The sequence below is a fragment of the Styela clava genome, chromosome 14, assembly GCF_964204865.1.
Source record: "Styela clava chromosome 14, kaStyClav1.hap1.2, whole genome shotgun sequence".
Classification (NCBI taxonomy): Eukaryota; Metazoa; Chordata; class Ascidiacea; order Stolidobranchia; family Styelidae; genus Styela; species Styela clava.
Genome location: NC_135263.1, coordinates 16159151 through 16175887, shown reverse-complemented (window position 1 = coordinate 16175887; position 16737 = coordinate 16159151). Strand labels below are relative to the sequence as shown.

Here is a 16737-nt window from a genome sequence, read left to right as displayed (position 1 = left end):
ATATTTTTCACATTCAACTGATGATTCCCCACGCGAAAGCAATTAACGTCGTCATTGTGTAACAATACATGTATATGCCGATCGACCCCTAATTTATTAGTATGTTTGTCAAGTGTCAAATTTACAGCTTTAGTATATATATATATAATTTATGCTTAAAATTTAGTTTTATTTATGACTTTCATCAACCCTATTAAAAAAGGTTCAGCATTTAAATTGGGTAAAGTACTTTTAACCTGCTCAGGAATATTAATCTGAAAGTAACAATTTTAACATTTATTTTGGGGCTCCGTGAATAATAGCCAACCTTTTCAAGGGCTCCGCAACACCAAAAGTTTGAGAACCCCTGTCTAAACAGTTGCCGTGAGGAATGGCTCGCTTGACTCCACCATTTGGAAACCAGCTGATATTATATTTGAGCACGGCCGTTTGAGCATCATTCGATTTGGCGCCAGTAGAGTAATAAGGTTATATAGAGAAATTTATAAATTAAAAATACTATTATTAAAATTTATGAATACCAAATAGGCCCTAAACTCAGTGGTTCAGCCAGTTCGCATCGGTTCTATAGAACCGTCTCAGGGAATTTTATGAGATCAGCAAACCGGTTAGGATTACTGGTTGCCCTCAATGACTTTTTGTAACAGAATCTGGTAAAAAATATGACTTTTGTGATGAAACTGGCTGACAAAAAAATTGAATCCCACCACCGCCTAAACTTCGCTGCTGTAATGAAAGCCTTCATTCGGGAGTCGAGACTAACACCACGTAAGCTAGATGAGACACATTTTGATACCAAGACAGCTGAGTACGAAGTCATCACTGTCATTTTTGGCGTTACAGATCGACAGCTACGATTTCATGCGAGTACATTTTGTTTTCACGAAAGCCTTATTTGCTTTAAAGGTAGAAGCGCTAAAAGCACCACATATATATTTGGAGGAATATTCGTAAAGAACCAAATACTCTGTCTCTATCAGTCTTTCGTCCCTCTATTCAAACATGACAATCGATTTGCCCTTACGAATTGGAGTCACGTTTTGACATTTATGCCATCGTTGATCACGTTTCGATCCCAGTACAACCAACATGACAGAGCCGAGCTGTCGGTTGCATATCAACGCATGCACGGAGCTTGCAGTCTGATTCTGGCAACAGCAGCGACGGATGTATTAGGTCATTAACAGTAGGTCTTCACATGTGATGGAATGTACTCTTACGCTGTGCGTGGGTTCCAGAAATCAGCGGCCCCATTTTTTTCCCTCCGATATGTTAGCTAATTGTCTCATGATCGAATTGGTGGAGAAGAATGAACTAACGACATTCGCCCCACGCAATGCAACAACAATACACAAGTGATGTCCATTTTAATTTAATGGAAAAGTATTAAAACATGCAACTAATGTTGTCAAATATGCAGATTTCTGCTTGAAGGTAGCTAAAATTTACATAAAATAAAAAATGAAAATATATACAACAAATTAAGTGATACAGCACGATTGTTACTTCATAATAAATTTCAGAACAAAATTAACTCTTTCGGAATTCGACTTGAGGCGTGTGGGTCATCGATCATGATAGCAAACATGGCCAGATAAATATTTTTGTATTATCCTTGTCGGAGAAAGAAAACGGAAAACAGCATATCAGAGCATATAAACACAGTTATTGCAATCTGCAAACAATAAAGTACTTCTGTAACCCTGTTTCACGCGCACTCTAGTCTCAATTAAAAAACTATAAAAACTGCAGAATCGACACATGTTCAGCGCGAGTCTATAATTCTTTGATTTTGAAACTTATACTTTTGGTTTATTATTGTACAATTTTCATTTGTATTTACAACAATAAAAATTAAAATACAGTACAAAGTGGGGATGTACAATATGGGCGAGGGTATTTTATCAAATTACGCAATATATATTTTTATTGCGTTGTAATGTGTTGACTTAGTTTTTCCGCATTACATATATCATAGTTTGAAGCACAGCTAATCTGCATTGTTGTTTTGAAATTAGAAACCGTGCGACTTAAACGATATCTAATATCTTTATGTTTTATTTTGTATCAGTGTCAATTTCATGTCAATATACAAAATTTTACTCAACATGCGCCACGAATAACACAATCATCTTTTTGATCGTACTTGAATAAATAATGTTTCATCGTGAACCTGAAGACAGTACAGTCTATCCTGCCACCCTGTATTTGATTCTATTTTCACCAGTTTCATCTGGGATTCGCATAATAAGATATAATATATCTTGCAATACATTATTCCTTAATTTCTGCAACTGTTGAATAAGATGGCGGACTTTCACACGCTGATGTTCCAGGATACATGTCGATTGAACAATGCTGATAATTCGTTTCTGAGGTATCCTTATTTGTTTTGCTGTTGGATACGTCTAGACAAAATGAAATTTAATGTAAAAGGACACAATCAGTACATTGATGCTAATCATTTAAATAAGGCTAGGAGAGGCACAAATAGCACAAAACACCCGATAACAACTTATTGTTCTATTTTTAAACAAAATTCTTGTATTGTATGAGTATTGTATATATATATAATTCAATTCGGATACATATCACTCTCACGCTTTCCAATGTTCGTTACTTTTTATGAAGACTTATCTTTTATTTCAAGTAAAAAGATTTTCTTAATAATACATCTTGGCAATTCATCAGAAATTTCTAGATTCACATTTCAATTCAAATTAATATAAATATTGCTGATTCATGTAACAGATGCGTGCTTGATGGAAAGTAATGTCAAATTTCGATTTAAATGCGAAAAATATTCTACAAGGTTTGTTGTTTTTTTGTGTTCAAATTTTATACATTTAATGTTGCACAAACATCGCCAGTGTATAAAGGTTGGCAACCATTGTTTTAGTGCACTTCTTTCATCTTCGAGTTGATTTTGTAACACACATTCGAATATATCCCATTTTGATCTATTGAATAAAATACCTACCTGATATAATTATTTCATGTTCGTGAGGTCCCACAGTCTCTTTTCTGCGCGTAATATCAAACTTATCAGCACACTTTTGTTCACTTTTCGAGCCTATTATTTTTCTTTTGAGTTTATCTTCAATTTCTGTACCAAATTTCATAGCCGATAAGGCCTGAAAATGTTCAAAATGCCAAGATTAGAATCCTTTTATATATAACTCAATAGCCCAACAATAACCCTAGAATGAATGGGGTTGCGTTTTGCATTCAAGTATGGTATTCGTGGTAAAGCTCGTGGTAAATTGTTTCAGAAGGTTTTATTTAGGTTTTAACGGAGACTTAAAATTGTTGTCTAAAAAAATCGCTAAATCTTGGGTGCACAAACCGGGGCACAACAATCCTGCATTTCACATAGCCTGGTGTTTTTGATATACAGCAATTTATATTTTTAACTGTTGGAAAACAAGAAATTGAATTAAAAAAAATAATGAAAAATCTGAATTTTAGTTTTAAGATCTTACTTGGGAATCAACGTCGGTATATTCCACGGCAGCGACCAAAGGATGTTGATTTTCCTGCGCTTTACTCATCTTCATTTCTTCGAATGTTTCAGGAAGTTCATCCAGCCTAGAAACTCCACGTTTCAGCATCAAATCTCCATTTCTTTCGAATATTTTAAGCATGTCTAGGTAGTCCTAAAATTATATTACAGTAGGTTAACACAACTACTAATAACGTTAAACAATAAAAGGAAAACTTTCTAAAATTAAAAGAATATTACATACATTTTCCGATTCACTTTGTAACAGATCACTTAATTCTTCTGCCAAGCTTGTGAAAGTAGGCCTTTCCTCTGGATTGTTAATCCAGCATGATAGCATTGTGCTGTAACTGAAAAATAAAACAGAGGCCTATTATTAACTTCTGTGTGATATAATAAATAATTACAATGTGAAATTTTATATGCCTGTATCTTATACTGTTTCAAATATGAAGTTCAAATGATCTTTTAAAACTTGGTGGGCGTTTCTTAAAGTATTAAGGAAGATTGATAGCGCTGTGTATTGAATTTTATACAAATCTAAGTATTCTAAGATATCTTGAGAGCATCCAGCATGATAGCATTGTGCTGTAACTGAAAAATAAAACAGAGGCCTATTATTAACTTCTGTGTGATATAATAAATAATTACAATGTGAAATTTTATATGCCTGTATTTTATACTGTTTCAAATATGAAGTTCAAATGATCTTTTAAAACTTGGTGGGCGTTTCTTAAAGTATTAAGGAAGATTGATAGCGCTGTGTATTGAATTTTATACAAATCTAAGTATTCTAAGATATCTTGAGAGAAAACCCTAAAGTTTTGAGGTAACCTAACAGAAAATATTCAGTTGGTCTTCTTTTGCACATCAAAAAATATTTTATTTGTGACTTACACTTGATCAGGAGAATACTCTGGTTTCTTCATTCTGACGCCGTCTTTGAGTTTGTTACAAAAATCTCCGTCCATTTGAATTCCGGGATATGGAGAACTACCCAATGAAAATATTTCCCACAACAAAACGCCGAAGGACCATCTGAAGCAACAAATATGCAACCAATTAGGTTTTGCATCCTAATTAATATTGGGGTTGACGAAAAATCTAAAATCTAAAAACCAATGTGTAAATAAAATAAAACTTAGCCAATATATTGTCAACATGACTTTCTATGTTGAGATTATATTCAATTTTAACATAGTTTCACAAAATTTATGGTGTTTGATGATGATTTAAATTGCCCATTCTAGTTCTTACATATATTTGTTCTAGTTAGTTTAGTATTCTGGGCGTCAGAATTCCTTAGCGAAGTATTTGAACCAAGATGGCGGACACCGGAACGTAGTATGTGTACCAGGTTAGGGTTAGACCCTAGTCCCCAAACTCGTAATAGAACTAAAATAAGAAAAATTGGAATAAAATTATCACCTAACCCTAACATGGTACACATACTACGTTCCGGTGTCCGCCATTCTGGTTCACATACTCCAGGAGTACCCATTTAACTGATGTTAATGGGTTTGCGCTCAATGCCTTGCACGCTTTACTTCTAGTTACAATACTTACACGTCACTTTTTGTCGAATAAATTTCATCAAATATTGATTCCAAAGCCATCCACTTCCACGGAAGTCTCGCCTCTCCACTTCGAACGTAGTCTGGGTGTTTGTAAACGTCTCTCGCAAGTCCAAAATCACAAATTTTCACGACTTGATAGTCAGTAAGAAGGACATTCCTAGCAGCCAAATCTCTATGGATGCACTACAAAATGAATAAAATGTTCTAATAACAATTGTAAAACTATTGAATGCTACAACCGGTGTGGAACAATTTAGGATAACTACTAACCCCATAAAATCCTGTTCATTCCAAGTATTTATTGAATGATATTTTCATTTCCACATATACCTAATTTAATATATCTCGCAAAATAATCGGAAATTAATTCAAATTGTTAAAGATCGGTAACTTCGCAGACAGTGTTAGCTTCAAATCAAGTGCTCACAGTTACAATTTGACTAATACATAATTTGCTATTGCGTAACACTTTCGCGATATGCTCAAAGGAACCGTGACCTTTTTGATGACAAACGGGAAGTTTGCCGCCAGTGAGACGGATTGTACAATTTTTATTGTCGACAAGTGGTTCAACGGTATTCAACGCATATTCGTTTCATGGTTGAATATTGGCTGATCCGATGTGTGCTCATAGATGAACTTTTATATTAAACAGCTCGCAAGATATTATATGCTTCATCAGCAGATGTTGTATTCTATTTTAATTTATAAGTCATGTACATTGTTTGCCTTATGTACAGTATGTACAGAACTTTCAATTGTTTTTTAATATTTTTTTTGTGATTTCAAACGTACTTTTACCTTATCTTTTTTGCAAAAGTAGTAGTAGATGTGTTGTTATACAGGTTTCAATATTTTCGCCTTCAAATTAGAAAAACACACTCACCAACTTAGAAGAGAGAAACTCCATTCCCCTGGCAACCTGCACACTGTATGACAGCAAATCAGAGAGATTTAAAGATTTCTTCTCGGTAGGATTTTCTACGTCATCATCGCGGTTGTTCTTTTTGATGCTTGACCTTCCGCTACCAACGCTATCGCTGTCATCAAAAATTTCAGTGAGTTGTGCATCAATACCTAAGGTTAATCGATTTTGCAATGACCTAGCAAGTTACCTCGAAGAAAGTCCTGTTTTCGTTCTGATTAATAGTTCATCATCATCTCTAGATAATATTGTGTCAGAAGCGCTTATAGTCGAAGTTGTGCTATTCCTATTGCTAGCTTGGTCCCATTTTAAACCGCTTCTAAGATGGAAAATAGCTAAAATTATTCAACTTTATTCGTTATTTAAAACCACTAGTACTCGATGAAAATTAAATAAATGCAGTTCATGTAAACTCTGCTCGATTCTTGTTGAAACAAATATCAGTTTATCACCTTGCTTCGCTCCCACAATCTACGAATGCACTTTCTTCAGATACGGACGCCATATCAGTAACGTCACCTTCATCTGTCAAAGATCGTTTTCTGTCAAGCAAATCAACGTCTGCGTCTAAGTGTTTAGAGATTTTCTTCTGTGAATGTTTGGTGTAGTAATCTCGCATTCTTCGCAAGTAATTTGACAAGTTGCCAAATCGACAATATTCCACAACTATCATCAAGGGGCCTAAAATTCAAACATCCAGTTAAACTATACTGAAAAAAATATTTGAATATATTTCCTATCTGTATATATATTTATATTTTTAGTGATAAACTTTATAAGACTAATTGTTGTTATCTTGAAGCAAGTTCAATCTAATTACCATCTTTAGTGGTGCATGCTCCAAACAAGTTGACGATATTCAAATGCGGTCCTATATGGATTAGTATCTTCAACTCCGACATCAATGCAGTGTATTCACCGGTGCGTGATCCAGCTGAAAAAACATTGTTGAAAATTATGATGAGAAATGTATATGTAGTTTTTTTATCATAAATTTGACAACCAAATTTTCGAAATTTTTTCGACAGCAGTAAAGGGTTAAAATGTACCGATAAACACCAAAAAACACAAGAACTTGGATTAGATATTTAATCCAGATATTCTTTTTCCACCTCGTCACTTATTTAATATTGTTTTAGCAATTAATGCCTTATATTAAAAAACATTTTCATGGTTTTAACAAAGCGACTCATATATGTGATTCATGATTTCATGAGTGAGTAATAGTTTATCGATATAACAGACAATCGATATAACAAACGAATGGCTTTGGTGGCAACGCGAAAATATGAAATTCAGTTTATCAATCTACATTTAGTTTTATATCGGTGATGATAATAAACTAATACACTCTCAAAACATGATTTCAGAATCATCATTTCTGTTTGTTAATTTTTCTTTTATTTTTCTAAATTTAAAAAGATGAAAGATGTAAAAGCAATTCCCACGACCAAGCGGCACCATTTATTCCGGTTGGTCACAATTACCTCAGTCTTCCAAGAAGACTATTTATGGAATCAATTATGGGAGCAATTTAACTACGTATTGCTTACGAAAACGAGAAATTTGAAGCACCAGACAGTAAGGGGCCAGTTGTAAAATACTTTTAATCGAATTGCCAGATTAAGGAGCCATAACGCTGTTACACGATGTACTCATTGCTAATTAATTCTGACATTTTTATATCATATCAGATGGGCAATTCGTGAGTGGATCGTTTGGCAAACTTAGCATGTGCAGATTTAAGCCAAAATAACAAAACCATTATCAATGATTGGTGAATTGTTTTTTTAAACATTTTTCGAGTAATAGAAAATTGTTATTATTTCTCTTACTTTTGAGCATTTTCACTGCAACAGTTTTACATGAAGAAGTTTTATCTACATCAAAGGCTGTAGCTTGAACCACTCGTCCGAATGCTCCCCGTCCAATTGTTTTTCCAAATTTCAATCTATCTCTTGGTATTTCCCATTTTTTGGAATCGTATGAAAGTCGCTCTGCTTGTTCTTGCATCGTCATTTCGTTGGGATCCAATATAGGCACTAAGTATTTTTGAGATAGTTCCATCCTTTTCTTAATCTAATCAAAGGTGAATTAGTTAATTTAAATAATTGAACAGAATACTTAAAATTAATAATACCGCACGTCCAAAATAAGATTTCATTCTGATTATGTTTCACTCGTATGAAATGACATACTACGGCCTCTTCAGAGGGTTTATTTCGAAAATATAGTAACCCCGTGCATAGAATAACTTAGGTGTCTTGTTCCAGTTGAAGATCCCTTGATCTTTCTATTTCCGTACACAATACTAATGATCTCATAGCGTCTCACAGTGGTCGCTTGCAATAATTATAATATACATTTTATTTTCGAATTCGGAACCTTGCTTAGAGCTGATTTCATATGCGAAATCTTTTCTTAGACTTTACGCGACTGCGTATTTTATTGTGATGGTTATATCTAATGCACGTACGAAATGATTTTGTAAAACTGTATTTTCATTTATTTACCTCTTTAAATTTTTTTATCTTCGTGAACAGTTTCACCGTCAAGCAAATTAGAAGTAATACTAATAAAGATATTCCAATTCCAAATCCCGTGGCAAATCCGATGCTCGGATCTAAAAAGTTATAGTATTTTAACATATGTGCATTACATTAAGAACTGTTTTAGCAAATAGTTTGATACGAGATAAATAATACAGACTTTTAAAGATTTTATCAAGCAGATAAAATTCATATTTTTTGAATTTCAAACATGGTCTTTTCTACGTCTTAAATGATATTTACCTTTTACTCGTACTTGGATGCTTCTGTATGATTCACCTAAGTCGTTTGTCGCCGTGCACGTGTAGTTTCCAGCGTCATCTGATGTCACACGCAATAGTGAGTATATTCCAGTGACATTTTCTGTAATCAGTGAAATTATTTTGCATATTTGGACTTATTTGTGTTGCGCATCTTACAATTTTTGAAAAGATATGAGGTTGAATTGAACAATAATTGACGACAAGCTGAAGCGTGTTTGTGTTTTACAATTATCGCTATTATTTTAGAACAGTAGTTCTCACACTTTTTGAGTCGCGTCCCCTTTCCAGAATTCGTCAAGTCTCGCGCCCCACCTCAAAAATAACTAACAATAAGCTACAAATAACGGATAGTAAGGCGAAAGTATGTTTTATTCAAAAAACACGTGGATGAAACGTAAATAATGGAATAAATGAGTTATGAAATTTAAATATCCGAAATAAGGCGGGCAAGATCTAATTCGATTCACGACCCCCAAAAAATTGTCCATACCGCCATTGTAGGGCGCGACCCACCGTTTGAGAATCACTGTTTTGGAAGATCTTTAAATCTGATATGTTTGACTCACGTATCTCGGTACTTCCATGATACCATCGAATTAATGGTTTCGGACTTCCTTTTGCTCTGCAGATCAACTTTGCGCTCTGACCTGTTTTTAACTCAATTGATTTTTTAAAAAAGTTTTCAATCGTTGGTTTTGAAGGATCTGTAACGCAAAAATGTTTACAATATTTAGTAAAAAAGATAGAATAAGATATGAAGATAGAATTAGATAAGAAAAGCTTAACTCTATGCTCATATACAAACTTTTATACAAAACAAGTGATAAATTGGTAACTTCACACCTTTAAGTCATACCGAAGAAAATTGGCATAGCTTTATTCAACCCTAGTATCTGCTGGGAACCTTGCGCGTGTAATCCACGTATAATTGTTTAGTATTCGCTGCAATGTGTGTCAAATGAACTACATTCTCCCAACTGATACTAATTTATTTCTGATACATACTTAATATCTTAAGTTTTTATTTGAATATAAATTTCTAATTCTTTTGATTGAATTTTTTGATGTGTAATTGAAACGCTTTCTGCTGTATTTTATATTTTACGCTTGATGGTTGTAATACAACAATTATAAATAAATGGAAATAAAAATGCATTGATATCTGTCTTACCTACTACTGACATATAAAATGTTACATTCTCTTTCGCGAATTCGTTCTCCAGTATGAGTTTATATTTTCCTGCGGTTTCATAGCTCGTATTATTAACTTTTAAACTAATTTTAAAAGTGGTATCGTCTGCCGATTGTGATATTTCAATTTCATTATCTTTTGCTAATATTGTTGTATCGTTGTGTAACCACTGAAATGCTGGACTCGGAAACGCAGCCACCTAGAAAATAATACAATAACAAAGTTGTCGGCTACTACGTACCATAATAATACAAACAGGAAACAGTTTTCAAATAGGTGATCAAATGTAGCGCGTTGCGTATAAGAACACGCAGCAGATTTGAACAAAAATGAAAAAAGCATTAGCATTATTGACTTATGGTAATGAATACCATTATTCTTGTATGAAATTACGTTACTTATTCTTTTAAATATACTTCATGTTGAGCAACTAAAATATAAATGCAATTCAAGAAAACCATTTGCCAAAAATAAAATTTACGGGTTAAAATGTTGTTTCAAAAATAATTAAAATGTGAATGTTGTTCCTATTTTCGTCTCTCATCACCTGCATTCAATTGACAAATTGCGACATTTAATTTGAAACAATAAAAAGTGATTGGATTTATTTTCACTTTCAAATTGAATTTTGGTATTGAAACGTAGAAAAAAAAAATTACATCTATCTTGCTTGCTATTGTATCTTTAGGCAACTTTGTTAAGAAGAACATTCAAAACAAAGAATATGACGCCATCTTTTTGCAACGCAAAATACCTTATCGATAGATTTTATTCAAGTCGTCTTCCTACTCTAAGAATTATTTCTAAACAAGTTGTTATCATACCTCGTAGGAAACTTTTGTCGAATATCCTCTTATTGCTTCAATAACGTTTTTGCTCTGATTGCTTGGCACATTCGGGATGAACTCGGGTTGACTGACTATGAACAAGTACTGTGCATCTGAAATCAATAAATCTAATGAATTGAACTGGTCAGTGGTCATATAATTTTTTAACAACTCTTTGATATCATAGACTGGGACTAGTTTGAACATGTTTTTTTGTAAAGCTCAAACATTGTATTACATGTAAGAAGATTTAGATTGCACACAAATTTCTAGAATTTAATAAAGTTTAATATTTGAAACCAAAACATAGCAATATTTGATGTATATTTTTTTAATTTCATGAATCAATTTCTAAATTATTAAATGCTCTAGTTGAAAAACTAGTCAGTTAAATGCGTTTTTACATTATTTATATTTTCATTGACGGATCAATTGTTGAATTATTGCAATTTTAATTAATTGAAAATGCATAGAGGATAACTCGATTCTGTGGGTTATTCATACATTTCTAGAATATTGTTTGATGCAATTCATAATTATTTCATATTTTCAAGAACTTACCCATCACTTGCACTTCAACGGTTTCAGTTTTATTCTTTGTTTTTGACTGAACGGAACAATAGTAAATTCCAGAATCTCGAAGTTCCGCCTTTTTTATTTCTATTTGGCTCCACCAAAAACTGTAACCGATGTTAGGTTGTGATCGATCATATTGATTGAAGAATCGTCCCTCACCCATTTTTCCGTAAGTGGGCCGTAGTTCCTGTAGATAAATTTACATTTTATGATGTATGTAACTATTTAATATATATATAAATATTTATATTCATGCTGCAGTTTATATTTACATTTCCAATTATTCCAGAATAACACAAAAAATTACCGCATTAACTCTACAACCAATGTGTACGGTACGGCAGAAAAACAGCACACAGCATGGAACTTAACCATCAAATCGGTTAAACTTTTTACCTTGGAGTACCACGAGTATTTATTCGATTGCGTTCCGAGTTTTATATTAGAAACAATCTTGTAAGCTAAAACATACTTCAAAATTCTTAAATCCTTATTTTCAGCATAATTTTATAAGAAGTCAAGATGTAATATTAATATTAATATTTTAAATTTAATATTTTTTTTCTAAAGTTGAATATATGCCAGCATTTTTCAACCAAAGTTTATCGTTCACCTAGTTTTGACAGCTAACATTAAATTCATAATATATATATTCATAGAGTTGGCGTGATAAAGAATAATTGTAATTAGGTTGTTGCTAATAAATGATAAAAAGTCATCAAGTGCAGTATTTGCATTGGTTTGTTATCATCGGAAAAATGTGCTTTCTATTCGTTTTCTTTCAAGGGTTTACTTCGTTTAACTATCAATACGATGACATTTGCATTTAGCAGTACACTAACAAACTGAGAGGACGTTACTCAGTAAGATATAAAATGGGCAGAAAATGTAACAAACTCAAACCATAGTCTACTTCTATTCATAGAATATTTTGTAACGAAACAAGTCATTTAACTATACGAAGTGTATTGGTTGCTTGTAAAATTCTGTCTATATAAATATTATGTAATTTCAAATCACGCAAGCTAAAATGCAAAACCTACTACTTTTCCTTTGGAAGGGTATGTCCATAAAAAGTTAACTCTCGCTCCAATTTCACACTCAACTTCACATTGAATCAAAACTGTCGAGTTAATCGTCACTCTCTTATTTGGTATAACGTACATTTTCACGTTTTTGAATGTGTGAAGAGCTGAAATAAAAAAATGTTGTAGTTGAATAATGAATTCTGAAAAACAAATCAGATCGAAAAGTATAAAAGTATATGGAGTCAAAAAATAAGCTGTATGAGATAACTTTCACTTTTTTTAGCAGAAAATAAAGGTAATAAAACTGCGTTGGATACAAATTCAAAAATGATATTAATATAACGTATGAATTAAAATGGCTCACTCATTTAAAATGTAATATGTAGAAACGCGTATTAAGTTAACTCAACTGGTTTCATAGCTCTGCGTATATAATGCAAGAAAAGAAGAAAATTAAGTTGAGCTTGTTTTGAATGCGTATGCGTTTCAAAATTACGATTCAACCTTAAGGGAATATGTCACATAACTTGCTCAACACCAGGAACAAATCATATACCGTCATTAATAATATGAATGAACTGCACACGACCCAATTATATATACTTACGGGGGTTACGGCGTTCTATACCGATCATCATGCTGCGTGAAGTTTCAACGGCGTTGTGTCTGGCAACGCATTTCCACATTCCAGCATCTAAATAAGTTGTGTTATACACAACGTAGCCGACTGCTGGATCGTATGTTATCTGAAAATATTTCGGTATTTTGGTTTGGTAGTTGAAGCGTCGATACAAAAAAGTTTGGTGGTTTTTGGATGGGGGATTCCAAATCAGAGTATGTATACTGATGTGTGTATATCTATATTGTTCCATATTTCAATGATCATTCCGATTTCCAGTATTTAAATGGATTTTTTTGTAGCAAAATCTTACCCCGAAAAAGCTGACGTAAATCACATTTTTGTTCAGTTTTGAAAATTAAATAAAAATAGTGATTGTAATTATCTAAATCCTGAAAGCAAATTATTCTTAAATTATTTATTTGTCCAGTAGGTTTTGTTCTTTATAATTTTTAGAAAATGTTCTGGGGCTAAAATTGGATTGAAACAAGCAAACGTGGATAACTACCAGAGCAGTGAATAAAAAATGTTAAAGACAGTTGCAAAAGTTGAAATTACAAAATTTTAATTGTTGTATGTATTCTGCTGTGGTATATATAGATAAAACAAAGCTATCTTCTTAATTTAAAAAAAAGTATATAATACATATGAGATTTATGTTTAAAATATTATGTGTGAATGCATGAATTTTAAAGTATTATATCAAGGTTAAAAAAACCCATATAATTCCTAATTAGGGTAAATTTAAGCTAACTCAATAGTAACAGTTCAACTCAGCCAGGTCTGTTGAATTTTATGCAATTATAATCAAAGTTTATACAATTCGTGAGCTGTCGTCCCACATAACCCCCACTGAAGTACAAAAAACTCACTCGGGATGGAAGATCAATAGAAGAAGGTATTCTCATCAAATGTACTTCATCTGCTGCCTTTGTCGTCATTCTACACGGAAGCGCCATATTCGAACCATTGAGCACTTTAATATAACCGGGCGTGTTTGTCAACAAATTCTTGCCATCTGATACGGATACATAGAAAGAGAAATGAATTATTGGACGATCATTTGCTATTAAAATAACTATTACGATCTAAACGCGGAGAATCGAAGCAATCGAAAATACTGTTCAACTTATTGAATGAATCTTAACACACTCTGCAATGTACAAACAATTTCTTAGTTGTTTTACAGTTTCATCGCATTTACCCTTTACATATTTTTAAGCTTTTAGTCAGTTATTACATGTATTTAACAATCATATCTTCGAGTTACGATTGCCTGCTGTCAGAGTTTTCTATTGATATACGTTATATATGTATATATAAAAATGTAGTATATATATATCACTTCCCTTAATATTAATTATATAAGTGAAGGGCAGGTTATGACTTATCATAATATAAAACTAGTATAGAATTTAATATGTTGCATACCGAACAGAAAATTCCGGTAATAAAATATAGCTTATTTAAATTGGCTCGGTGCTTTTAATATATGAATACTAGTGAGAAACTGCAGTATAAAATCGTTTAACAACTGAATATTTTTTTTTTATTATTCTGATGTTTACGTATATTTTCACTACACTCCTTCCGTCTACTCTATTATAGCAGTACAAAATTGTGACACGTATATCACCAAGACAACGTCAATCTGACGATATTATATATTTGCCCATTTGATACATTGATTAAAAATGATCAAGAAAATTTACCAAAATTTGCATAACTCACCATAAACAAAAACATATAGTTTTTTTATTATCATATCTTCCGATACGAAATAGTTTAACCAACTGACGTCATCTGTGGCAAGCGGTTCTTCGACTATTCCCGCATCATCGGATGGATATTGGCATTGATAGAGGCCACTATCGTCTATTTCTGATTCACTGATAGAAATATCATTCCGCCATTCGAATCCATTATCGGTTTTGATTTTCATTGGACCAGTCATGTTTCGTCTACTAGTATTAAAAACGTTGGATGGAAATCTCCATACAGGTCCATTTATTATAAGTTTCCCGTCCAACGTGTGAGAAGGCGAACGGCATGATACTTTGAAAGTTTTGCCCTCGTTGATTACTTTTTCTTTAAATCCAGCGCCGCCTGTTTTGAAAACATTTTCTGATGATAAATTTATCGATATGTGAATAACAATTGCGTAAAATGCATGAAAAGAGAAAGACCTACTACCACAGTATACAAAATCGGGATGCTAAAATGTGCTCAAGTATATTTTTCCAAATATTGAAGTAAAACGAATGGTATTCAATAAGTTGAAAGAGTATGTCATTTTTCAAGCTTCCTATTATTTTCATCATGGTGAATATTTGGCAGTGAATAGAAACGCTGTAAACTAAAACTAGAAACTTATAACACACTAGAAAAGGTATATACTATTACTAAAACATAAACAGGTCAATCCACTCACCATTGATTATTGCAAAAAATAATAATATCCGAGGTATAAATCGGCGTATTTCCTTGAATATTTTCATGGTATAAAATTATCCAATTTTAACTGTTGTAGCCTGAACCCAGAATCATCTACACGTCAACCACTATGAGTGACTCTTTTCGGCTGATAATATTAACACTCAGAGACTTTTATTATCAATAAAGACTATCATCAAAAATACAAAGAGAACTTGTAGAAAATAATATGAACAGGCATAAACAACTTCTTAACTAGTAATGAGGCCATACAAAATCCATAATCTGTTATCAGTTTGACATCGACTTTTCGTACTCCTAAAATAGACGGAATTATCAAAGGCTGTCACAGAATGATATATTCCATCCTCTATTCTGTTTTTACTCGGGCCAGCGGAACCATTAGTCGAAAGTGGACAAACATATCCCATTAATACGACATTCCTGCTTCCAATCAAACTAAAAGTACATATCACAACATAGCTATAGACACTTTGGTACTTGTTTTTTCCTCCTTTTTATATCATTTCTTTCATTATTAAATAAATACCATAGTTCGCTCATAACGTTTAGATTGTATAAGTAGTATAAATATAAGCACAACAAGGAGTTGCTGCCTAAATCAAAGATTCAAATAAAGTTACTATGATCACACGGAGGATAAAAATGAACAGGGATTAGGAAAGATATTATTACCGGATAAAACACAGTTCACACTGACAGGCTATTTTTGACCAATTATCAAATACATCATTCCTAATACCCGCATATTCGTTGTATCTCAGCATAAGACATCTTTACGGATTGCTATGTTAACTACATAATCCTTTACTCTATTGCGGTTGTTAGAATACTTTTCTCAATTTTGAAATGTTACTCAAGCTGCGGACCTTTTCTGACTAAAATGTCTCTGCTCATATTCAACGCGCCTTTCTCATTTGAAAGGAAGTTGTTCGCTCTGTATATGGAGCCGACTGTTTCCTTGTGATGAAATTACCATGGAAGAGATAGCGATTTTATACATCCATCTCACTACTTGTATGCGTCGCAACGCCTTTTTCAGTCCGCCGATCATCTATTGTGTGCCAGCACAATGTAATAAACAAACATACTAGATCCAAAAGCTCCGTTCACTTATATAATTCCTTTTCAGTTTGTTCTTATCGTAAACAATATGTTCAATATGTTACAAACGAGGCAAATGTTTTCAGGTAACTATTTGTACACAGTAGATATATATGGCAAC

General features: G+C 32.8%; 1 protein-coding gene across 2 annotated transcripts; it reads right to left on the bottom strand.

Annotated features, from left to right (window-relative positions):
- Positions 1-1356: 1356 nt before the first annotated feature.
- Positions 1357-15731, bottom strand: LOC120341244 (vascular endothelial growth factor receptor 1-like). 2 transcript variants are annotated; one of them, XM_078119768.1, is made up of 22 exons: positions 15490-15731; positions 14790-15164; positions 13931-14076; positions 13047-13185; positions 12455-12603; positions 11397-11598; positions 10833-10948; positions 9988-10207; positions 9383-9520; positions 8797-8916; positions 8518-8627; positions 7840-8083; positions 6825-6938; positions 6457-6685; positions 6195-6323; positions 5966-6119; positions 5069-5262; positions 4400-4540; positions 3747-3852; positions 3483-3656; positions 2981-3134; positions 1357-2408 (listed from the first exon to the last, which is right to left on the bottom strand). In XM_078119768.1, exons 1-22 carry the CDS (start codon positions 15554-15556, stop codon positions 2275-2277), a joined length of 3555 nt encoding a protein of 1184 aa, XP_077975894.1. In that variant the 5' UTR covers positions 15557-15731; the 3' UTR covers positions 1357-2274. The 2 variants fall into 2 exon arrangements, with proteins under 2 accessions (XP_077975894.1, XP_077975895.1); XM_078119769.1 differs by having other exon boundaries at positions 13056-13185.
- Positions 15732-16737: the final 1006 nt, after the last annotated feature.